Source organism: Falco naumanni, chromosome 9, assembly GCF_017639655.2.
Source record: "Falco naumanni isolate bFalNau1 chromosome 9, bFalNau1.pat, whole genome shotgun sequence".
In the NCBI taxonomy this organism is placed as follows: domain Eukaryota; kingdom Metazoa; phylum Chordata; class Aves; order Falconiformes; family Falconidae; genus Falco; species Falco naumanni.
Window position 1 is genome coordinate 17,846,557 of NC_054062.1, and position 26,521 is coordinate 17,873,077.

A 26,521-nucleotide genomic window follows, 5' to 3' on the forward strand; every position below is an offset into this window, starting at 1 on the left:
CAAACAGCTGCCAGACATTAAAAGAAATATTCTATTTTCCTAGCACTATTTTTACTATAAGCCAGGAACTAGATACAGCTGTGCTTTCATTAATTCACGACATTTTTTGGCCATGGAAAGAAAAGTACTGTTAACTGAAATGCACAAATAGAATAAATCTCTTCCTTTGACTGGTGGGGTTTTTGGGTTTTTTTTCCCCAGATGATTAGCTTAATACAGAAAAATTGATAGATACCAATACTGTTTGTTAGATATCAGGCACAAACTTTTTGGCAATGCTTTTCTAAGAACTGAATTATCATGTAACAAGGAACACTAAACTGTAGCAAACACTGACAGTCTGTTTGTTCTTGGTGTTTGAAAAACACTGATTGTTCATATCATCTATACCTGAACTTCACAGACCATATATTTTGGTAGATGATCCTTGCCAATGAACATGAAGCGACATATTTGAATGACGTAGTTGTACATTGTTTTCCCTAGATTAATTTCATTTTTCTCTTTCCAACATCTACTGTTCATTCTTACAATGACCTCTCTTCAACTTCTCTTTCATTAGTCATTCCTAATGCCATGGAAGGATCTAACAGTTTAAAATCTCTCTAGACATACTTTCACAAAAATGTATTTCTACTCAACACGAGTAGAATTCTAAAATTCTTATTTCATTGACACAAAAAAAAAAAAAAAAAAGTGAGATTTTTGCCCTTTGAAGATTTTTCTTCCTACATTGTGCATTCCTTGTCAATTTTCCAAAATTATTCTGATGGCTGTGGCTTTTCCTTAAGGGTGTACCCCAGTAAAGCATGTTTATTTACCCATAACATAAAAAGACAAATCAAATACATATATACTACTTCTCTACCAGTGTATCTTCATACTCCTTGACAGATAAATTTTTCAACTTTCCCTTAATGTCTTGTTTGTTATTGTATCTATTTTGCTAATGTATACTGCCGCTTTTTGACCTCACCAAGTTTTCTCTTCCATTTCATGTCAGCACTATGCTTTATGTCAAGTGACTAGCAAATTACACTTTACTGTCAATGGGTTATATTTCTGGAACATTTTAAAATAATATTCACAATTCAAGCTAGGAAAATATGACAATAAATTAATATCAAGGACTCATAGGCTACTTTACAATATGCTGAAATTGAGCTGAGTTAGCCAGTCAGAAAGTTGAACTTAACAATGTCCACATTTAACCTAATATAAGATTTCTTAAAGTTCATATAATCCAAGGTTTTGTCATCATCTTAGATAGAAATTACTCTCAATTTATTTAAATGATCCTACAGAGCCTTCACTCAAACCCTCTGCAATGGCTTTGCAACACTAATTCTAAAGCTGGAGACATTACTGACTGCCCTTTTGACTGTTACAGATATGTGCGCTGAGATTAGGTGGTTCAGGACCCAAGACACCGAAATAGTGTACCTTGCAATAACGAGACAGTTGTATCAGGTGTTCAGCCTGTAATAATGGCAGAGGCTAAACTAGCCTTAAGTGCTTCATATTTGTCAGTGGAGAAAAGTAACCCAGCTGACACCGCATAATGTGCTAGTTTGTCCAAGAACTCCCAGTCAAAGGAACGAACACAAGTTCTCCCACAAACCATAAGCCATGCACTTATTGAAGTCAGAGGGATTTTTTTCCTATTTCAATGGGTTCAAGATTTCATTACAGATCTTTCCTTGAAGTTCTACTGATCAAGACTTCTCTCTTTTCCCTGGGTAGCCAGCACGAGAATCAATGCAACTGTAAAACCATCACAAAGGTTTTCCGTTCACTGTCAGAAGGTAAAGGGATGCTGATGGATCCTTTCCTATTCTATTTGACTCTTCCAACTAACTCCAGAGTTGGGGACCTCTAAGGCCTCCCAGGTGTCTGAGGAGTGACAGCTGCTGTGTTTGTGGACATGTTAGGGAAACAAACACATACACAGCATGTTGTATATACAGCACAAGGATTCAAAAAGTATTAATCCCTGTGAACCCCAGCTCAATATACAGACAAAATAAAATATTGCATATATATAGATACATATATATTTGCATTGCTTGCTTTCTCATTTAAAAGACTGCTTTACACATAGGCTAGAGTCCCCTAAAAAGCAAAGTATTTCTCCAATCCATCGAGTCTGTCTCTTGCCTCATCAAGTTTTTCCAAATTCCTATTTCTGTAAATAATCATAATTTAAACTGTTTTAAATTTTCTACTAATAGGTATTTTACTATAATACTACATATTTCTTTATAAAATAAATAATACAAAAAATATTTGGGACCTGTGGAACAGTCTGTCAGGCGATGAAGGGCCCTATTTCAGACTTTTATTTGCATATGTTATGATGTATGTTTACCTATTATTTTCTTTTCCTTAGCAGTTAGAAAGCTCGTTTGTCCAGGGCAGTGGACATCTTTTGACTTAGGATAGTATACCTAAATGAACAGTCACTAAAACGACTTAGTCTATTTTGTAAAAAGTTATTAAATAGTATCTGCAAAGGGATGCCAGCCAGTAAAATCACTGATACATCAGCAAAATCTATCAGAGAAAGCAAATAATCCTAATTTCAAAAATGAAGTGTTCTTTTAAAACAAAGAAAATCCATAATATATATATTAAAAAAAAAAAAAAAAAGTAACTACATACTTGGAAAGATTCTCCAATTCACAGTAAAGTCTGAAAATGATTGGCAGCACAACTGTTTCTTTAGCCTGCCCAAAAGAGCTGCAAGCCAACCTAGCATTTGGCAAATGAGTATGCAGAGCCTGGGGTGAGATCATAATGCCTTATTAGGAGCTTCAGATTCTTGGTGTGGTAATTGTTTTAATTCTCTGGGAGGCGACAGTTGGTTTGTGTGGGTATTTTAGCTCAGGGCAAAGACTCTGTTTGTCTGTTGCTCTTTACACGTTCTGAGTTAGTAGGTTTGTTGAGCCTAATCTTTTCTCAGACCATCCTAGAATTGTCTAATTTAAACTGTAATCTGTTCCACTAGACTCTCTAAACACTAAGAAGATTTCTTTTTAAATAGAATTTATTTGTATAAGCCCATATATTCAAAAGGCGATATGAGTCATTATTGTTACTGTATTTATAAAAAAAAAATTTTAGTCTGTATCAAAGTCAATCAGTGTTAGACTTAATCAGTGGAACTCATTATATTAAGTTAAGCGTGACAGTTTTACAGTTATAATGTGTATTTAGTTTAAATTAATGCTGTCCAAAAAGGAAACATGAATTTTACAAATCAGTAGTGAAGCATCTAACTGCTGATATACAACTCACAATTCGGCTAAAACAAACACCTTTTCAATAGCTACAATTTATTGTTTATACCCTTTAAGTTTCAACATAATTTTTAAATATCTGGAAAATCTCTGCTAACAGTTTTATTAAAAGTGCTACTTGCTGTTTATCTTCTAAAAGACTCTCCTTGGAATGTTCTTGAGTGTAATTTTTCTCTAAGTATAGCAAGTCTGCCACCTAGTGCTTTATGGCTTCCTCTAGCACACATTTTATTTGATAATTATTTTTTTATATTTCTAAATAAAAGATGCCATGCTTTTCAGTCCCTGGATGTGTATACATGCATATTTCCCTACACACACTCAGAGTGCTTAAAAATCGTGTTATCTTCTTGCTAACACGTTATGTTACATGTTTCAACAGCCATTAAACCATATTTGTGTTTCTTGACTAACATGCAACCATCTTATAACTGTGCTCTTCTGCTGCGAGATCTGAAAATCTCACAGTGATTATAAAATTTATGTAATTTTTTTATGAAGAAAAAAAAAAAGATACCATGTCAGTACAGTATAAGGAATATTGGGGAAACCAAGGTGTCTTTGGTCCAGTGCAGCTCTATACACAGTCACTTATCTGGTGGGGAACGTGGTCACAGTGTGGTACCCCCAGCATCGAAGACATGCACACCTTGGAATGGACTCTGAGCTAAATGCTGCTGAGGTGACCTGCTTGGAATACAGGGGGGATAACTCTTCAGCAGTGGCACCCTACACGGAGACAAAAGCTTCGGAACGATAAGGAAAAGGAAGCATAAACAGATTCCATTCACAAAAAAAAAAAAAAAAAAAAAATCCATGCAGCTGAGCTGGAGCAGACCAAGAGATTTATGGTAGATCCCAGCGTGAACTCACAAACTGAGAGCAACCAGAGGTAAGTTTCATTCCAGATCCAGCATCCATCTGCCCTGAGAACAATTCCTTTTACAGAGGTTGCTTATGTCCACTCTTCTGTGAAGATGACAAGTGGGTTTCTGCCCCTTCATTTTGCCGGACTATTGCAAGGCAGCTAAACCACAAGGGAAAATTTGGTGGAGTATTTAGAGAGATTTGCTGTAACAGTTTTATTTCCCCTTGTTATAGAATCATAGAATGGTTTGGGTTGGAAGGGACCTTAAAGGTCATCTAGTTCCAACCCCTTGCCATAGGCAGTGACACCTTCCACCAGACCAGGTTGCTCCAAGCCCCATCCAACCTGGCCTTGAACACTGCCAGGGATGGGGCACCCACACCTGGTCTGGGCAGCCTGTTCCAGTACCTCACCACCCGCACAGTTTATGAAATTATAATCCTTGTAACATAGTAACTATTACTGAAAACTGGTTTGTATCAGAACTTTGACTATGAATAACCCCCCCGGGGTGGGGGAAGTATGTTCAAATAACAAGGAAACACTGGGTAGAATGGACTATCAGACCACGTCAATACGTCAGATTAAGCCCAAACTGTATTTCGACAACATTACATAAGGATGTATTATCTGAGCCTTTTGCTCTGAGACGTTATTGAGCCAATGTTTCTAAAAAGTCATTAGAGCTAACATGTTGTCATAAATTATCTGCTTTTAATAACCTGTCCTCTATCAAACCATCTTTCCAATTACATCTATTAAAAATAAAAAGTCAGAAAAAAATATAAAATAACACCTATAAAGGAGTAACAGGGCCTTTAGTCCAAAGCCTGGATAACAAAAAGTAATTAAGACTTCTTTTCTTAATTTTTATGAAGCGAGATGAATTTTAAATAAATGGGATATAAGAAACAAGTGTTGGCTTTTGTTTCAGGTACCACATATCATGCATAACAAAATAATTTAAAAGTTCTAGATTAAAATAAAAATTTATTGTAAGAAGCAGTAAGAACTACAGGTAAGGACTAGCACTTTCCTTTCCTTTGCCCTTTTTGAAGTCCTGGTGTACCAGCAGTAATGGGGCTAATGCAACTCCAGGACTGGACTAGAACACTTACGAGGCTCTACAGCCAGAACCAAAATTTCCTTCTTCCTTCACAGCGCTCCCTGCACAGATACTGAACATTATCTCGAGAGTTTTTACTGAATATACACTTCATGCTTTCTCACCAATTTTGGGCATGAAAGTATCATTCTTCATCTTCCTGAGTTGCTAACATACTGAGAGAATTGCTTATTGCTATCCTTTCTGCATGTATACCAAGGAAACAAGCAATAGTGTTATGAGCTATAATTATTTTATAGCTCAGGGTTTAAAATGGCATGGTAAAGCCATAAACCATTTGTTCAGGTCAATCCCAAAAAAGTTGTTGCAAAATATTTAATAGCTCACATACAATCACATATTTTTCCTGTGGTGTGTTTTAACTAGAAAAAAAAAGGTTAATAAAATTTATCCAATGACAATTTTTTAAAAAAATCTATGAATATTTTTTTCCTACTGGTCATTTATGTTGTGGGGGGTTTAGTGAAAAACATCTAAGCAATGTTTTCTTTGGATTTTTCCTCCCTGCAAGTCCAACAGATTAACTAGGAAAGCTGAGTGGTGCCAGTGCTCTGTAGTATACTTGACCCTTAAGGTTTCTGCAGATGGGTCTACCATCTTCCTGTCACATGCTGCAGCCCAGAAGAACATTTGAAATAGTGGCTGGTGAGTCACTGTGTGAAGCCATCCAAAAATGACATTCCATAAAACAGTGAGGTGAGAGAAAGATTAGAAAGAGCTGTGAAAGGAAACACAACGAACCTCAGAAAACAGATAACATAAAATTTGTTCATTCTTTTAGCCTCTTTTATGGATGTGTCTCCTCTTTTTTAAAAGCTGTAAATCCAAGAAATATCTACACCAGAGGCACATATTCTTGTGAATACGTGGAATAAATTATCAGTAAATAGGTTTTAATTCTATAAGAAGCTATAAATCATTCATCCCCTCTCTGTTTTAATTCTCTTGATAAATGACCCATCTCTTCTGACCTCCATTCACTCCTGGATCCTCTAATCCTTCTCAAAGGTCATGTTCTAATCTCTAAAAGTGGGCCTGCTCTACAGCACAGTAAACTCTGTTAATGTTACCCTGGATAAATAACGCACTCCTGAATGCAAAATGCAAGCTTTCCTTGATTTTTCTTTGAGTTCACAGATAGTCATGGACTGTCTGTCCAGACCAATGATAAGCACCAGATTAATCAAAATTGTTAATTTATTGAAATCTTATTGCATTGTGACTACGTTCTTGCTGTGCACTGCTGAAAAAATCTTCTGGCATGCCGAAAGCTTCATACTCTGAAGTGTGCTGCCCTGTAACCCACCAGTGTCTACTTTAAAAGAGCAACCAATCTGCAGCAACCAAGGGAGAAGCTAGTGGTTCTCTCGCTGCATTGTTGATGGTTAGTATCCAGAAATAATAAAACACTCTTATAAAGATTTTTTTAAAGGGTAAAAGAAACTAAGGTATGTAAACCCATGTGGATTTTTTCAACTACATTTTCTTAGCTGACTACTCGATTGGTCTTAGCTAGGAATTTTCTTAGTGTAATAGGCAGCTCTTGAGTGCTCAGTACATCTGGAAATTTTAACAACTATGCAGAAAAACAATAAGATTTATACTTACAGTACTGATTTGTTTAAAGTTTTTATGTATCTGTATGTAGCAGTACTAGAATCTATCAGTTGTAGTTCTTGTTTAAAATGTAGCATTGGAACCATGGCACTCAAAGTAATGTACTTAAAACAGATGTTTTGGAAAGCTTTTGACCTTAGAAAGATGGATAACGAGAAGAGGTTTATGAAGGAAAGTATCACAACCTTTCAGAACAAGTGATTGTTAGCAAGCCTATAATACACCCTCTGTGTAGTACAAAAATCATGAATTGTAAATTTAAACTCATTTTCTCTAGAACACTGGTTTAACTATTTCTCCATTTATGATGTAAAGCTGTGTGTCTGTATATAACCCTGGTCAATATCACAGAAATGGCATTTGTCCCAGTGATTCTTCCCAATCAGTCTAAAACCATCTGGTTTTGCTGCACATTTCTTTGCACCCAGGAGCAGTGATTCCAACAGCAATGGATTTCTAATACTGACGTGCGAAGAACTAATCCAGCGATCTGGATGCACACTTTGCTATCTAGGTGTCACTGCTATACATCATGCTGACTGGGATACCGAAGAACAACAACAAATACAAATACAAATGCATTGTGATGAAATGTTATATTTATGGTTTGTGTACATGCATAAGTCAGCTGCACAATCATCTCTGGCTTCCATTCAGAATTCATTTATATGGATAGAATCAGCTTCTGATCATTCACAGAAAGGTTGGCTTCTACAGAAAGGGAGATACAAAGCCTCCCTACCAGAAACACAGAGACCCAGTCCAGAAGCAGACTTGTACCCAGCCTGCAAGAATATTTATACGGAAAGACAAAACAGTGGGTTTTAATTTCATGAAGCTTTCTTTTGTATACATATTCTTTATATTATGTATAAGAAATCTTCCATAAGATTTCCTCTGATATTCCTAAACAATTGAACACTTTTGGCTCAAGAAATTCTTCCTCTTACAAAGTTCCTGGACTGCAAATTGTTGGATGTAAAGAGAGAGATATCACTGTATGTTTGTCCCCTTGCTATACTGGTCTCCTGGCATTCATATTCATCCACTACTGATGACAGGGTACTAGAACACAGAGAGAATCATACAGCTCCTTGTGCATCCTTATACATTCAACATTTTTCTGCTTCTTGTATGTGAGTTTTGTTCTTATTCTCTCACTCTCAGAGATGTTTGTTCTCTCTGTTGTGCTTTTTCAATACAGTGAAGCCATGAAGAATGAAACTAAAATAATTTTAATAGAAGCAATGGACAACCATTTTCACACAGTCTGCATAATAAACTGTTGCATGCCCTGTCTATTATGCATTTCCTACTCTATTTTTATTAAGTTTTGGTATTTTAAAGTAGGAAAACTACTCATGTCCAGTGCTGCCATGTTTGGAGATGCCATATTAGAATTGAATCTGATGTTTAACAAACTGCCTCTGTTATCGCTAGGATTTGATGGATTTGCTGCTATCTGTGTTTATCCTTTTGGCATAGTATCTGCATTTAGAATAAATCCCTGCAAAGTTTCAGCATGTTACTTCCTATATAAATCTCATTCTTCCTGACCCTGCTAGACCTATCTGTAGTTTTCCTGTGTTTTCATTTGTGCTCAGATCACTTCAATCACAACAAGTTCCATGTACAGTATAAATATTCTGCTTACTTTCCTACATCATGATGAAAGGAAACAGGTAAGGAAGAAACAAAAACAATCTGTGCTACCCCACTGGCTAACTATGAATTTTAGCGTTTACTTGCTGTCTTAGCCTATTGATGTTCATACTAGTGCCTACATCACCACCAGTCCGTTTGCCCTTCCTAGGCTTGAGGATGGCAATGACAGGCAAGAGGGAGGAGAGGACTAGGCAAGACTAGGTAAGCTGGGCAGAGAGCTGACAGAGGTGAAAACAGCTGAACTTTCATAGGGCCGTGGGCATTCACAATATCACAAGCTGCAGAAAGTTCTTCTAAGGCAACAAGCATTCTCAGCCCACATTCTGCTGTTAAAGAGAAACTGAGGTCATCCACTATCATACAAAATCCACACAGGATTGAATTCTAAGGTTTTGGCTTAGAAGAGCATCCCAATTTAGGGCAATACTTAAACAAGTGAAAAAAAAAGATAAAATTTGAACACTTAAACTTAGTCATTTTGAAGATGACTAAGCTCAAGCATGTGACTAAAAGTTTTTCTGAAGAAGATCCCAACCATACAGCAAACTACTAGTTGTATTCCTGTTTTCCTACCATTCACTGGCTTTGGATTCTAAGTCGTAGAAACAAATATGCCTAGATTTATTTTTTTCTCATAAACTTATGCTCCTCATAAGTATACAAAATTTGTTTCTCTTCAGTATTTTCCTCCCTCCTGAGCAATAACTACTCCTGTGCTGCAAAAAATAAGAATATTCTTCACTTCAGGGAGAAGTAAAGCAGCAATATAAGCGTCTAAAGAGAAAGTTTCTTACAGAGTAGTGAAATAATTGCTGGAAAATACCATCCAAATGCCTACCTTGTACAAAAGCAAAACATGTTCTTATAACAAATTATAGTCCATGCTGAGGCCATATTTTAGAATACTGATCTATATAAGAAATTAGACTATCTTTTTATGACAAATGTATCTTAATACATTATTTAGCAGGTAATGGATGGTGCTGATAAGCAATTGTCATTGAAATCTTAGGTCAGTCAGTTACCCACAAATAAACAAATCATTTCCCATCATGGTGCATCAGCCACTAGATATAAGAAATACAGAAGTCTATTATTTTCAATTAGCACAGACTCCTTATTACCTTCAGAAAACTCTGAAAATCATTTCTAGATGATATTGTGACTGAAAGTATTAAAAGTAGATTTATCATTCCAGAACAAGATCTTTAAAATATTTTGAAATCTGACAGAAGACAAACAGTAGTGAGTTAAAGGTGAAAGGATATCTTGAATATAGTACAATTTGTGGCCAACGTGATTTATAGACCCAACCTGCAACATGATAGCAAAAAAATAATGTTTTCCATGGAGACAACTAAGGTCTACAGATCTGACTACTGTCATCTCTTTTCTGTCTCTTAAATTGAATAATATTTATTTTTAAAGGACAAAAGAAATGTTAATAAACAAAATATCCATATCCATATAGCCTATATAGCACTCTCTTCATAGTATGAACTTCTCATATACTCATTATCTATAAATCTACAAAAATTATACAATTCATAGATAAAAAAAAATTCTTCTAAATACTGAAATTTGTTTTGAAATAAAGAACATTTCTTATGCAACAAACAACAAATGGAATGGAATTTATTCATCAACAACATCTATATAGCACAGTTTTAAGGAGTATTTTCAACTTGTTCTGTTTTATGTAAACTGTCAATGTCAACAGTATCTTCAAAATAAAATATTTTAAAACCATCTTCCAGTTTGAAGTATTACATTTGAATTTAAGTTGTCTGAGAGAAAAAAAAAAAAAATATCAGAACAACCCACACAAATTTCTTTAATACCTGGCAAGAGGAATAGATGTTTTAGGCCTAGGGATATGTCAGCATCTGTAATATAGTATGTGTTTATTTTGTTGTGTAAAAAATATCTTGCAGATGCAAACCATTCAAGGTAGAAAATAAACATCAGTAAAGCAGAGAAATATTCATTTATTAGGTAAATGATGCCTTAAAGATACTCTAAAGCAAAGCTTTTGTGTACGTTCTAAAATGAAATGCTAAAAAACAAGTCCAAAGATCAGAATGGATGCTATAAATATATTCAGAGATATGTCTTTATGTAAATTTAAGTTTGAGGTAGGGATGATGTTAGAAACAATAGACAAATGGATCCAATTGTCTGACATTGAGCAGTTACGTGCAAAAGTCACAAAAGGTAAAACAGTGTTCTCCAACATCCCATACATTTTAATGATGATTAAAATTACTACTTAACATTGATATTGTAACAGCAAAATTGGCATAGCTCACTGAGGGATTTCTGCACATGGGTAATAAGCATTCTCATCCCTTCAGGTCTTTCAGTATGACTATCAAAAATTTAATGCTTTAAAGGAAATTTGCCAGAGGCACCTTTTGTACAACAACAAGAACATGGAGACAACACACAGTATCATTTTATGATACTCTGGAGAGCAGCTGTGTATCATGTCCCTGGGAGGCAGACTGGCTAAACCATTCAGAATGTTCCCAGAAAATCACACTGTTTAGCCCATTTGCATTTCCCCACCACAGATTCTTTTAAACAATGGCACAATTACTTATTCCTTTCATTCACATACATTGAGATACAGAGAACAACCCAATGGCTTGGTCAGTTCCTCTAACCTAGGCGTAAAGAATCAAATTTTAGTAGACTTCAATTTGCATTCTTGCGGACAAAGTAACAGAGAAGCCCAGCAGGGCATTTTATTCTTCAGACAAAATGTCAGCGTGCCCAACTTCATAAAATCTTAAGAAAAATATTTTGGTTTTCCCAGGAAATGAAATTATCACATAATACGTAAACAGCATTTAAGTACTGAACATTAAAAATATAAGTACTCACAGTAGCATGTTCCCCTAAGTGGATTTCCAAGATACCTATTTTCAGAGTCACAGCTGCAGGGCAAAAAAAAGACAAAACCAAATATTCCCATTAAACACAATATAGTTTTAATAAAAATGCAGCTAGAATATTTATTCCAAATAGCATTAGTTTCATTACTAGTAGCAGAGATAGATGAAAATTATAAGTATTTGATATAGTTCTTAATTAGGGCATGCTACTTTCTGTAGGTACCTCTTTCCTTATAAAAGGAACCTAGAGTGACTAGGCTCTCGAATAAGGCACTTCAGTCATGTGCTTAATGTCAGTGCCTGTTGTAGGACTTACAGCAGGCGGTATGCCCCCACTGAAGAGCAAAAGAGAGCCAGGCAGGGAAGCCAAGCACCAGGACCCTAATTGCCCACTCCACTTCAGTGACAGCTTACTGCCTCAGCTGGGTTTGACCTGGCCCTTTCCCAGTCAACAGCTGAGCATCCATCAGGGGGATCACTGACTGCAGAAAGTGTTCTCAAATATGTCTTCCTCTAACATACAATGTCCTGAAACATTGCGAGACCAGGTTTTACACCTTCAAAACACCTTCCACTCTTCACACTGTCCCTTCAGCAAGGGAACGTATGCTCTCCATCTCCAGCCTCACAAACACCACTCTGGTAGGCTGCAATACAACCTTTGTATTATTTCCAACTCTTTAAATGAAAAAAAAACCCACAAACAGAACAACAACAAAAAAAGAAAACCCCAAAATATCGCTAAGCATAAAGTAACAGTTACATTTTCACAGCGCCACAGAGGACCTAGAGGTGATCCAAAGCTATGCCGTCTGCTCTGGAGAGCCTAGTCCTGAGTGACGTAGTTACAGCTGGACCATGGCAGCCGGCTCTGAGGCCAGCGATTGCAGCCACGCATGCAGCACTATAAGCACAGCAGCATCTCAGCTACATCGCTCCTCTGAACTTCAGAGGCAATTGCTCCTCCTTACCGACCAGCCAGGGCACTAGGTGAAATTTAGCCTGAATACAAAACACTGATGCTGCTGACAAGATATGTAAATGGTAAAAGCTGGAGAAATATCTTTCTTATTGAGACGATATACAGTTATTTGCAGAGACATGAAATATCCTACAGAATCTCACAGTGATCATATTGAGTTATATAACATTGCTCTAAAAAGGCCAAGTACTGTAACAGAAAATTATAATCCTGCTTTTGGTGTTCTTGGCTATTCCACAGAAGTCTCCAGCAAGATTATAATTTTCTATTAAATATACAGAATGATTCATAAACCAAAGAGAAATATTATCACTGCCTATTAAATTCCATAAAAATATTTTCCCAGAGGAAATCTGACTCATTTAATATCTTGGACTACATTTTCACTACTTTGTTCTAAGAAACTTTAATCGCAAGGAGATTTTTTGTGTGTGTGTGTGTTATTTTATTTGTGAGTAATATTAACAAAACTCTAACTTAGATGTCATATCATTTAACAAGTTGCATACTGTAGACTAATATTTGCATTTCTGCTGGTCCCTTCCATTGTTTCCAACCGGTGGCTCTTAACATGCTTATTTTTATTAAAAAACAGGTCTACAAGAAGCTTAGTTTGCTCCTGACACAAAACATTAGGTTTTTTTCTTTTAAACTTGAAAATCTTTATGAAAAAATAAAGCTGTTTCCATTCAGCTTCCCTTCTCCATTCAGCTACCCTTCTAATCAGATGAAAACATCTCCTGCAGATCAATAATAAGCGGAACCCAGGGATTTCCAACATCACATATACCTTTCTGATATTTATAGTACAGAAAAAACACATGAATACATAAAAATATCTACAAAATCCATCTAAAACATCACAGGTTTCACTACTTAAAAGAATACATAAAAGAATGGTTAATATCAAAATTACTAGGTACAGAATATTTTGCAATATGAAAGTATTCATAAGTATTCATTCAAATCCAAATAATTATTAATTCCCTGACAATTATAGAAGTGACCTTCACGAATCTTGAAGAGAAAATGGCAATGCAATTTTACAGCCAGCCATTTCAATTGTTTCAGCATAATGCATGGTGAAATGATAAAATATGCATAATAAAAAAAGAACAGTGAATTACACCACAGAAAAGTATTTTGATATATTATCATATATATTATACTTTCTGTATTGGAAGCCTCACAGAAGTCATTGTGCTCAAGGAGCTAGTGATCCTGGGCACGTCTGGTCTAACTGGTCCTTGTTCTCAGGATCAAGAAGCCTGCCTGTAAGCATTAGTAGCTGCTGGAAGGGAGGGTGCTGGAAAGCTCCATGCCAGCCTGTGCTGAGCACCAGCGGGTGTTATCAAAGAGAACCTTCCAGCTTGTCAGGAGAAGATGCATGGGTTTGTTTTGCAGCAGATAAAAGGCACCACAGTATGGAAAGGAGGAAGCACCCCTCCACGGACAGAATCTGCTCAGCACACGGGGAAAATCCACGCTGGGTCCCCCACAGTGCTGCATGCATACAGGGCTCCCAGCAACTGAAGGGCCTTAAGATTAACCTGCTGTCTTCCTCTTTTTATTCCATCTTAAAACAGTTAGTTTACTATGCCATTTGGTGCCAGGCCTTATCAAGATACAAAAAGAACCCTGCACTGCCTCTCTTACACTTTCTCCTCTATCCCCCAGTGCAGAATCATTTCATATTGTATATTAGGAATAGCACGAGGTGGAGTTCTTACTAGTTAGGTAAGCCTGCTTTAATCCAAATGAAAGATGCTATTTAAACAGTTTTCAGTGGAGTGAAGAAAGGAAACTAATAGGATTAGGAATACATCTAAAATTATTCACGTGAGTATGTATGCTAGGTTTTGAATAAATTTAGTTTTGTCTTTTAATCCTATCTCATTTCATTAAGCATATGTATTGCTCTGCATTAGTCACTAATTACAATTCCAATTACAAAATTTTATATTCACTGAATTGTTTCCTTATGAGCTTTACTCATTGTAGTAACTTTTGAACCTTTTCCAAAAGCCAGCACGCATTTGACCATATGTGAAGCATAATATATGCCTTGTATCTGTGAAACTGGAGCTATACACATTATTTTATGTGCCATAGGGCTATGATGATTTGCTTTAAGTGGTAATAATGAATGAGCAGTTCCACTCTGGCATTACTCCAAAGACACAGTTCCCATTTACAAGGACAAATGGAGGAAGGCTCCTACCAGGTTACGTACAAGTTCTACGGTTTGTTCCAATACAGAAGTATTCAATTCATCAAGCTCACTGACCTTCTGATGGCCTGCTATTAGCAGTTATTCTCCATCCTCTCCCTCAATTATCCTTTCAAAACTGAACCATTTTCTTTCACTTTCTCTTTTTCTCCCCAGATTTCCTGGGAGTTCAAAATAAAAGCTATGGACAAATGCATTAAAAAGTAACATTCTTATATTTATGACCAAGTTAATGAAAATTTCTGGATTTCTCTTTATAGACCATATATGTCTTCAAGAGTACATGTTTACATTATCACAGATCTGGGGTTCTTTTAATGAAGGAAAGGCTTTTTTGTAAAACAGAGATTGCAAATAAACCTCTGTTGAAGCTTAGCAAAGTGTATGATCTTGTGCACTGTATCTGCATCTTCCAAACTTAAGAAAGGTAAGGAATTGGCAGTAGAGGAATATAGACAGGTCAAATTTTGTCATGCTTACTGGTATCTCCATTAAGGAAGGGTATTCCAGCTTCTCACCTAAAGAAAATTGTCAGAACACCAACCTAGATAGACAGATATTCAGCTTTCTAGACTAGCGATTTGATCACGTGGAAACCTTCTAACAAACAGTTCATCTAACCTTTGATCATGAAGGCAGGATTTTTTACAGTTCTGCTGCCACCTCTAATCAGTAAATCTTTCCTTTCAATTAAGACTGAAGCAAAAAAAGAGGAACAGGGGAAGAGTAACCTAAGTAGGCCTCGTCTTTCCTCCAGTTGAGTTTCTTCTAGCCCAGGTGCAGGCTTATCAACTATACTGAGTAGACTCTTATATTTTGTCCTTGCAAATTAATACAGACCACTTCCACAGAGTCTGGGGAAGAGCTGTCATCTTTCTGACCTACAGCTGGTCACAAGCAGGCCTGGGATTTTGCCTAGGTTCTCAGCATTACATTTACAAGAGGTTCCTGATAAATACAGACTAATGGACTTAGCAGACTTCCTGGGCTCTGACTCGTGGCTTGCCCCAGCTTTTAGATGAATAACAATATCTTCTAGGACATTGCTCAACTTCAGCTCAGCTCTGTTCTAGCCTTTCATTCTGGCCCCTACATACAAGTGGTCTTGTTCCTGCTGTCCTCCATCACTGATTCCTGCTTCTGATCAACTTGCAGCAGTTCCTGATCTGGCACAACCAGGCTCCTGTTTCCATTCCACTTTCCTGGAACCACAACGGTATGATGGCATGGGGTTTTTTGAATAGTGGAATACTATTTAACATAACCATGGGACCCATAATATTACTTGGGACACCTCGTAACATTTGTAAACCTAAACTTAAGACTTCTTTAGTCACATGGTTAGGCATGGACACCATAAGCCAACAATGAAGCATTACTACATACTACCATATATTACTACATCCTCAGCATTAAAAATGTGCCCATGGTGTTGTGACTGCAGATTTGCAGATACTTAAGAGATAGCTGATGAATCTTTTGTAATAAGTAGTAACTAATTAGTAACAACCCTGAGCTCAGCACAGATCCACACACAGGTATTTACCCTGCTTGTTGGTTATCCCTTCTTGAAAGTCATGCAAGACTTCTTATTCTTAAACTCCCTATCCAGCAATGAGGAAATTAGCTGACATATAAGCTTAACTACAGTCAATATCTGTACTTGTCTGTAATTCACAACTTTTTGGAAGTGATGCCATAGAAACTGCAGATTTTCAGCTCATGAGTGGTGATTTGTGGATGAAAGCACCAGCCTCACCTGTTCTTGGTTTATAAACTGATCCAGAACAGTGAGTGACTTGTACTTAGAATCCCAATTCACATTTGTATCTGGAAGCAAGAGAACAAAAATCCCTAGGTCTTGACTTAGGTCTGTTTGGTTTCAATATTGTTTACACAGAACTGCCAAAGAACTGCCGCATCTTCTAATGATCAACAAGAATTAAAGAGATACGGTCAATAGCAATGAAAGGGAGTGACCTCATGACCAGCAGGGTTATGCCACACCAGCCTGCCTCATGTATTTGGAGTTCAAGCCTGTTTAGAAGATTCAGAGGCAGCATCATTCTCCCACAGAAGTACTAAGATTCAGGTGCAATAATTCAGCTCAGATAAAATATTTAACAAAAAACAGGTATTGTCAGCCAAGTTAGAGTGCTTTGTGACTTTCAGAGAATAGGTTTGTTTAATTGCTAACTATTACTGTATGTTTGCCCTGTTCCTATAATTTTTATTTTGCTGCAGTGAAATACAGAACCTAATAATCTATAAATGCAAATATATCTCTTTTATAGTTAAGGGTCTGCTTCTTGCCTGTTCTCCAAATTTTTCTTAAGCTACAATAAAGCAGCTTTGGTTTTAATGTAGAAATTGGACACTTTCACTTCTCTCAGTGCCAAGATCCTTCCAGTCATGAGCAACCTTTCTGCTTTAGAGATGAAGAATTATCAGCCTACCACTCAAGATAATGATAACCTAAAAGGGTAAAAGGTACTAGGATTTATATTTCCAGTTAGGACTTTTTAATAATGTGTGGAAATGAATTATTTGTTTCTTCTTGTAAGTGCATGTAATGATGTCTTGAGACAATGTTTTTTCTGCAGATAAATTTGTCTCTTCTTCACATAATTCATTAAAAAGGCCTGGCCTAGGCCAGCAATACTTTTTTCTTTTCTCTCTTTTTTTTTTTTTTTATTCTAGGCTGATCTCACGAAAAAAAAAAATCTAGCTTCATAAGCAAATTTTCCATTTCCAGATTTCCCTCATGCTATTCAAATCCTTCTTCCCTGCAAGATCAAAAATAATTAATATTGTAGGGGGTTTATACACCCTGTGAAGTAATGATATTTCAAATCACTAAATAAATTGTTCTACAGGAGAAAATAAACTTTCAAACAGGTGACAAACTTATCACATAATTACATAATTAAGAGAAATTTGTTGAGAGATAAAATAAGTTTTCTAATAAACTCTAGGTTACATTTTCATCTCTTCACTGTACAAGATTGAGTAACCTATAGCCATCATTTGGAACTATCTGGACACAAAAAATCTTTGTTAATCGTCATGAATCAGAGACCAAGTGGATTTCACATGCCAATGACTTGGTGCTGCTTACTCTCAACCACAGAAATCTCACGTCCATGGCTTTACCCGTTACCTCTGGCAAGCTCCTTTCTCTGTGAATGGCCATGGTTTTGGCAGTGATGCACATAAACTTTTATACATGTAAAAGAGTGAACTTGGAAAAGCAGAATTGCCTCCTATCAGAAACTGTTCTTTTATAGTGCACATTTCTAATATTCATGTTTCTTCTCTTAGATTTTGACCTGTTTCAGACATTTTTTGAGCCCTTAAAAAGCAAATGTTAGAAATATCCAAGACAACCCAAGATAAGATGCTACTGAACTGAACCACATCTCCAAGATCCATTAGCATAGTTCTCTCAACTTTTTCCTTTTAACTAGCACAATTAGATAGAAGCAGTGGTAATCATACACAGTTTATGCATATTTATGCATATTACTGCTTAGACTGAAATGCAGCTCCTCCTAAATTCTCACTGCAAAAATCAGTGAATAGTTGACAAAATTTGCATAGCTTTCATTCTTTTAAAAGATAAATATTGATGAAATGTGTTAAATGTTAACTTAATATCAACAACAGACTATTCATGAACCTGCATCCCTAAGCATAAGCAGCTTGTAAACAGCTTCTTATGGAAGCATTTTTAGTATAAAGTTCTCAGCAGAACACTGATTTTATTTTCACTAAGGTTTCATGGAAAAAATATTCATATAATCATGAAAACAAGTATAGGTCTTCAGTTAAAATGGCTAAATTTCTTAATATTTCAACATCTCGCTGTTCAAATAGCACTGTTCACTGGATTTAAAAATTCATGTTCAGGAGGGTGAACTCTTCTGCCAGTAATTTCAAAATTGAAGAAGTATACTAAAAACAAACACAATGAACATTAAAAAAAAATTTCTTCATATGATCTTCTCTCATACTATTCACTGCTAGTTATGTTCTAGGAGTTTCCAAGAGAGTTTGTAATATTTTTGTTATTTGGAAACCAGTTCCAAAAACAGGAGAGGTAGCACTTCAGCAGCATTAAATATCCTGACAGGCCCTGACAGTCAGACTGAATGTATTATAAATGTCTACAGCAATCAGGTCAGATTTAAAATATATATATATATATATGTATGTGTGTGTGTTTGATGTGTATATATATGTGTGTGCGTGTATATATGTGTACATATATATATAAGTATATGTATATATATACACACACGCATTTAATCCCAAGTGGTTTACTGCATTCTTATTAATCAGCACTGAACTGTAAAAACATATTATTAGTAAGTGCATTTGTAGAAAGTATATTTAACTATTAAACAGCTTTTGTCTGTTTTCTAAAAAATATATATTAATATGACTATTATTGTCAAATTGAATTTGTAGACAGTCACTGAGGGAAATGACTGCAAAAAAATACACAGGCACAATCTTAATGCAGAAAGGTCAATGCCGTAGTATTATAGGGTGCTATAGAGTTCTTATGTGTTTGCATTTGGTCTTCCTTGCATTCATTTTACTTTGCCTTCAAGATTTTGGGGTCGCTTTTGTTCTCTTGTTTTTCTTGTTTTTTAAAAAAAAAAAAAAAAACAACCACTGTTTATATAAGACCTCCAAGGTTTCTTTAAGATTGAGGCAATTTAAGGAAAAGGTAATTTAAAGAAATATGTATTTGAGGATGCCATACATACACTATAATTTCCAGAAAATGGTATGAAGACAGGCAAGTTACTTTTTCTTTTTCTACTTCAAATTATGTAAGGTAACATTGATCATTTTCTTGTCATTTAAGTCTACAGTTTATCACAATATGGCAATTAATACTTTCAAAAAGATGATAAGTTCTAAGCCAAAGCAAAAATGATGATTTGGAAGCAAATCACATCACCCATTTGGCAGTAGAGATTGCGGTTTAGCAATGCCCAAATGCTGCTTATATATTTAATGTTCAAGAATATTAAATGCAAAATAAAGACAAAAGTGTGAATAAATCAGAATGTCATCTTTATAGTACTAAAGAATTTTAGAAAATAATGACATTATCTAAATTAATCCTCTACCTCTAACAACAGCTTCTACAGTGTTAATGATGTGTTATAATATGAACATGAAGCATATATATTACAGATGTTTAAGTATAATTTAAAGTGACCTATATATTTAATATATAGTAAACATATAATATATAGTTACTTTTAGGAAGCCAAAAATAACTATTACATGATATTTTCAAATAAATTTCAATATTCCTGAATGACTAAGAAGTTTCTGACTAGAAATTCAGAAAGTATATCTAGAATATTTACTTATCATACTTGTTTCCTGTGTTGTTGACAGACATTGTCACAGAATTCTACCTCCTCCTTGAACAAGTGAATGCTGAGCCTTCAAAAAAATAAGTGATGCATGGGGGAGCAATCATTAGAAACCAAACACAGAGGCATGGCAATTTCCAGACTCCTAGCTTCCTTCTTGTCCTGCTGGTCTTTAAAACCACATTTTTGCCCATCTGACCATTTCAATATCTCAATCTACCCAATATGCTGTTCTGATAAGTTATTTTCCTGCCTAAAAGAACCTTTCTTTATCACATCCCTGCATGGCAAAGTCTATCAGATTCGTGCCTTATTGCCCAGCATTGTTCCATCATAACCATATCTGGCCTCTTTCTATGTCCTTTTTAATATCTAGGATATCAACCCCATCTAACCTGCACCATCTTTTATTCAACTTTATTAAAAAAGATACCAAGCCAAGAGATACAGAAATATCTCCTAAGAACAGAATACGTAAAAGAGTACAGGTCGTTGGAGACAATACGAAGATCAATACACACATTCGCTTTTCTCTGGTCCCTTTCCTATGAAGATCTCCAATCTCCATCAGTCCATTATAGCACATAATCTCATGAATTTCTTGGAGGAGAGATGACACTTCTTTATGAAATGTTAAATAAGTGGAAATACACTTTAGTGTCTATGTCACAACAATACTGTATCTGCCGACATTTCCAGTCTTGGCCGACTCACCTCGAAAAGTTATCTGCCATTTAAAAAGAAAACTTAAGAGGAATGGCTGTAAAAAAAAGGAAAGAAAAGTTGACTAAAAGGACATTATAGCCTCACAGCAGCGTGCTGTGAAGTATTTTATAGCAGGCGTCCTGGTCTGTCAGTCTGATCCATTCAGACTGTTTCTGCTGGGTTTCATAGGCAAGCTACAGAGTACTACCGTGAAAAGCAGTGCCTGGTCCTGTGTGAGCATGGTGCAGAACAGAGACTTTAGCTCCATGTGTAATCCCAGTGACTTCCCAAAGGGTAATTCACAGGGTAAAGCATTTCTCAAATGCACAAAAACTCAACTTAAACAATGACAGAATGAGAGGCGGAGGGAAGTTTTTGCTACTACAAGAGTTCTGGTGATATAACTTGCAATGGATAAGAAAATTCTTGCATCCCAGCTGGGATTGACTGGGAAAGATAAAGACTACACTCCTCCAAATGCTACTTTATCATATCCCAGGCCACGTACCTCAACAACTCAATCTGTCTATAAAGAGGCTATAAAACAGCAGCTTTAGTTGGACTTCTGATTAGTAATTGATCTCCTATATTTTGTAAGCATCACTGTAGATGGTTGAACTAGTTATTGCTAGAATTACCAGATAAATATATGCATTACACTAGGGATAAGTTATTTTATGGGAAAGAAGGCGCTTTCTTTGTTTGCTATGCCAAGGGTGACAAACCTCTCTAAATATTTTTTTTTTAATTAATATGTTTCAAAGTATTACAAAACTTAGCACCTTTTCTGTAGGTATTCTGAGGAGACTAAGACATGTCTTTTTGATTTTTAAAAGCTTTCAGTGAAAAATTTGGTATGTATTCAGAAAAAAACAAACACACAAAAAAAACAAGAAAAGAAAAAAAAAAAACAAACAAACAAACAAACAAACAAAATAACCCCAAACACACAGAAACAAATACTGGCTACTGAAAAATGAAATGGAGTAATAAAAAAAAAGGTAAACTGTCACAGTGAAGTCCTAAAAAAAAAAACAAAAACCACAACCCACATACCACAAAAACCTGATCACCTGAAATGTGCTACTTCCAATGGACCATGCTAAACAAAATAGCCACTGAAAAACCTGGGATCTGATTATTATTTACTATTTTTAAATAAATACTCCAGTAAAAATAATATTTTCTTGCTAGCAGTGAGTCCCACAGACATGCTTATGATCAAAGACTTTAACTATTTATGTGACCCACCACTTGCCCATGTGATAGCAAATAATAATAAAAAAGAAAAGAATAATAAAAAAAGAATAAAGTGCTGTAACAGAATGCTTTACTGCATCCCTAGGACTTATAAAACTGGTAGATTAAGAGCAAAAAAATCAGGATTACAGAGTACTGAAATTTACTAAACGAGGACCTTTTTTGACATCAGAGAGAAATAAAGAAAACCCAGGAGGCATACAAAATTCCTGTTTAGTAATCCGAACATACGGTAGAGGTGGGATATTACTGATGCAGAGATTGTGTGGGAACAGTTATGCATAATCCCCTCACAAGTCTCTATTTCACCAGCCTTGAGCATTTCTATTTTCTATCCATCATTTTCTGACTGTCTGTTGGTTTCCTTCTTAACTCAAGCCTGCACAGGATAATAGGCTACAATTACATTAACCGCCTTTCATCTCAGTTTGAATTAAATTTCATGCATGCCAGCATGAAAATCTGTCCCAAGTCATTTTGCTTAAGTCAAAGAATAATAAACTTCCTCAGTCCAATAATTTAGCCAGAGGTTTTAATATTGTGAAATATTCAGATTTTTCTTTTTTAACTGAGAAATAATATGAAAATCGGTACATAAGAAGAAAAAATCAGTTCCAATACTTGTCAGTAATACTGATATATAAAAATTCTGCATTCTAAGAGTGATTTTAAAATTATTTCAAACACAATCCTATCTTCAATTGTTCTCATGTTCCTAAGGTCTTTTTTCTCATTTGTTTTCAGATCGAGGTTTTAATTTATGAAAAAATAATGCTATAATTTGTAACATTACCCACAAATCAGATACACAAAATATTTTAATGTCACTTGAAACACAATTCTGGTGACTGAAATGCTCCAAGAGTCAGAAAAACAAAGTATTTTCAGATTTTCCATAAACGAGAGAGAAATTAACTGAGAGCACAGTGGAGAAATGCATTCTGATGTGAATGCTCTTTTGGGAAGATCAGATCGGAAAAACTCTGAAGAATTCACTTTATGATTATTTTAAGTTTGCAGAGCATCCTAATGCCTTATAGCAAACATTTCACTCCTGGATCAAATCTAAAGGTTTAATTTTAAAATTCTCCAGTGACCATCACGAGACAGGCTTAAAAAAATGGCATCTTCTGTACTACAGTTTTAAGTTTTCCATCTTCTTTCTCTCACCTTTTTTTCTGTTGTTGTTCTCTTTTGGACTTTTATTTTTTAAGAAAATATACTTAAAAGACCCTGTGACTTCAAAGCTCTACTTCCAAAGCGGCTTTGGAGAAGTGTCTTAAGCACTACATCATTTTTTAAGTGGCAGAATATTTTATAAGCAATCTTGGATTCATTTAATTGTTTACTGTCAAGAAGAATGAGCACACATGCAAAAGGCAAAATGTCAAATTCACATAAACTATCCATAAGAAATACACAAGAATTACAGTGAAATACTGTGTTTAAAGAACAAAAAATGCAGGTGTTCCTGACTTTTATTCCTACACACACACACACACACACACACACACACCCGCCCCAAGAAAGATATCATTTCCATGTCATCGGGGAGTGGGATCAAGATTTCCAAAACCAGGAAAATTCTTAGTTTTCGTCAACTCCAGTTGGTAAGTACAACCTATGAACTGGGGTTGGGGGCAACTACCATAAGGCCTATCATCCACAATAGAAGGAAATTTTGTTAATTGGCCTTGGATTCTTAAAGAAAGCATTATAGTTTTCTGTAGGAATATTAAGGAAAATTCTTGACTTCTAGCTATGACTGGAATTTGTAGAAGAAAATACAAAAATGTTACATGGTAGTTTTCATTACAGTGTGTTAATAGAATGTATTACAATCTACTATCTTGTGAACAGGCAGAAAATTGGACACAAGATACTATTTAAAAACACATAAAGCTGGATCTATCTGGTGTCTAGCTCAATATATCCAGTATAGAGGAAGAAGATGTATCTGACTAATATTATAGGTTGTAGTATTCAATGCTTCTTTTCTGTTCCTAGGCCTGCATTTAACTGGAATAATTAAATTTTAATTTTGTATTATGTTTATAACAAACCTACGTTAGTCACCATTTATTTCATTCTTTTTTCCCCAGTTAAAGAACTGCCATTTGCTGAACATTCACTGTAATTTATTTTAAGGTCAGTACTTAAATGACACCTGTGTTGCCGAAAATTTCATATGATGCAAACATAATAAAGACAGAGTCAAGAGATTTCTAGGTTGCAGAATTTAAGTGTCAAAGGTAAAAGCTGAGGACAGGTATAGAGTATACATGTGTTCAAATATTTCAGTTAAAAGAATCAACATCCTGTGGCATAACAACGAAGTCTCAAAACAACTTGCAATGTTACCATAACTAACTGTGCAGATACATTCAAGAACACAGAGTAGATGAAGAAAAACAGACAGATACAATTCTGCAAAATCGAGCACGGGGAAAGCTCTAATCAAAGCTTACAAAGGGTGAATGTCAAAATATTTATTAAATCATGTAGTTAACTATTTTTCCAAAAAAGCAACTTTTTTCAAAAAAGCAAGAACAAAACTAACAAACTAATCATATAGGAAAGATTACATTAAAGTCAATGACAAAAAGGCAGGAGCATTAGGAAAAAAAACATAATGAAGTTTTATCCTTTTTCTACCCTAAAAGAAGAGTTGGAAAATGCATTTGATTACATGTGGTTTAAATACAACAGAAAAAAGGTGAAAAAATCCTCAAGTACAATTCAACAATAAATGCATTTTCTCTGGAAAAAAAAATTAATAGCTCCACCAAAGAATGGATTTACAGAATTCCGACTTCTGAATCTTAGACGTATTTTACTTTTATGTATGTGGATGGCACTGAGCAGCAGTAAAGTTGTTCATCTGTTTAGATGTGCTGTTACCTCTTGTTTTATTCATAAATATAGAGGCGGCAATCTTTCTGTTCAACATGAAGGATTGATTTAGAGAGAAAAAGAGAGAGAGAGATTTCTTACAATCATCATTTGTCACCTTCAACGTTACCTTACCCCAAAAAAAACTTACCTTTACCAAGTCCATAAAACAACAAATAATAATAAAGGGAAGGGAAATGGATGAATGAAACAAAGGACCACTAGTGGATGGGAAGAACTTTCGAGGACTAGTTTTGTGAAACTCTTGCTGCTATTCTGTACATGACAGTTTACAATTAGGTTCCCAAGAACAAAAGAACATAAAAGTAAATCATATGTTCCCCAATTCGTACCAAATCAGGGAAACATCCCCCTCTTAATCTAAAATAACAAGGTGTTACCATGTATTTAAATATTTATCTGAATCAGGGCCCAAATCTGTGACTGTCAAGACTATATGAAAGAAAGGATAAAATAACCTAAAGGAGAACAGGATTAGTAAGTCATTTTGAAGCATCTGTTAAAAGTAATTGCTGCCCTCATCTCTTTCTGGATCTTGTAAGAACTCATTTCCTGGTGTTGTTGTTTGTTTTTTTTTTTAAAGTCAAACCTTCTTTATGAAATCTGATTTATTAAATCTCTTTTAGTATATCTGACTGTTCCTCTACCCTTTAATTCTAATCACTTCTTTGTGAGCAACCCAACAACTTTTCTTCCAGGACAGTGTGCCACTTTGGACACGCTTCTTATGTTAGTTTGGCAATCTCCCTGCTCTCCCTTTGGCCTCCTGCTGTAATTTAGTAGTCCTAAATTTATCATCGCTCTGTGTAACAGTGAGCGAAAGAAAAGCATTGTAGCAGGTCACATTTTCAGATCTGATTATAAGCGTGCTTTGATTCCAAGTCAGGCTGCTGTCACTATTTAAAACAGGATTTCTAGCTAAGTATTTACTTTGACTTCTAGTGCTTTGTTCTTTTTTTAAATTGCTGAAAAATTCCTTCTCTTATAATATAAAAATAATAGATGGAGATGGAGAACTAAAGCTGTAAATCAATCCTTCTGAAGTGATAATCTAATAAACCACTCAGGCTTCAGTGTTGAAGTTCAGGATATCATCAGGGCTCTTGGATTGATTTATGCCTTTGTAATCAAACTTCCCAGCCCCATTATCTAGTAAGCTAGATAAAGAATACCATTTACTTTCCAATACATCCACCACCAAAAAAAAAAAAAAAAAAAAGAAAAAAAAATAGAGCTCAAAGCATGCAAAGGTTATGCAGCTTAATTTATATTTTATACTTTCTAAAGGTGATTCTTCAGTACAAAAGAAGAAATGAATAAAGGAACATTTCTAATATTGAGACATTATTATTTTTCAGCTGGTGAGTACAGACAGAAAAGGTCCTATGCTGTTTGGTTTTGCCCTATCAGTTATCATTCCCTGAAAATACCTTGCATATGATGAGCTTGCTTTTGGTGTCAAATGTTGTGAGTCTATATTATAAACAGTAAAATATTACAGATATTTTTCAGTAATACTGTTTATTTTAACTTACTGTCTCTTCATATTTTGTTTATTTT

At 35.3% G+C, this 26,521-nt stretch overlaps 1 protein-coding gene across 2 annotated transcripts in view; it reads right to left on the reverse strand.

Annotated features, from left to right (window-relative positions):
• The window catches only part of ATRNL1 (attractin like 1), a 526,081-nt gene that overhangs the window by 312,315 nt on the left and 187,245 nt on the right, over positions 1-26,521 (reverse strand). For both annotated transcript variants that reach the window (XM_040607278.1, XM_040607277.1), the window contains exon 21: positions 11,462-11,514. In XM_040607278.1, coding sequence (XP_040463212.1) covers positions 11,462-11,514 — 53 coding nt within the window. The remainder of the gene's footprint in view (positions 1-11,461; positions 11,515-26,521) is intronic.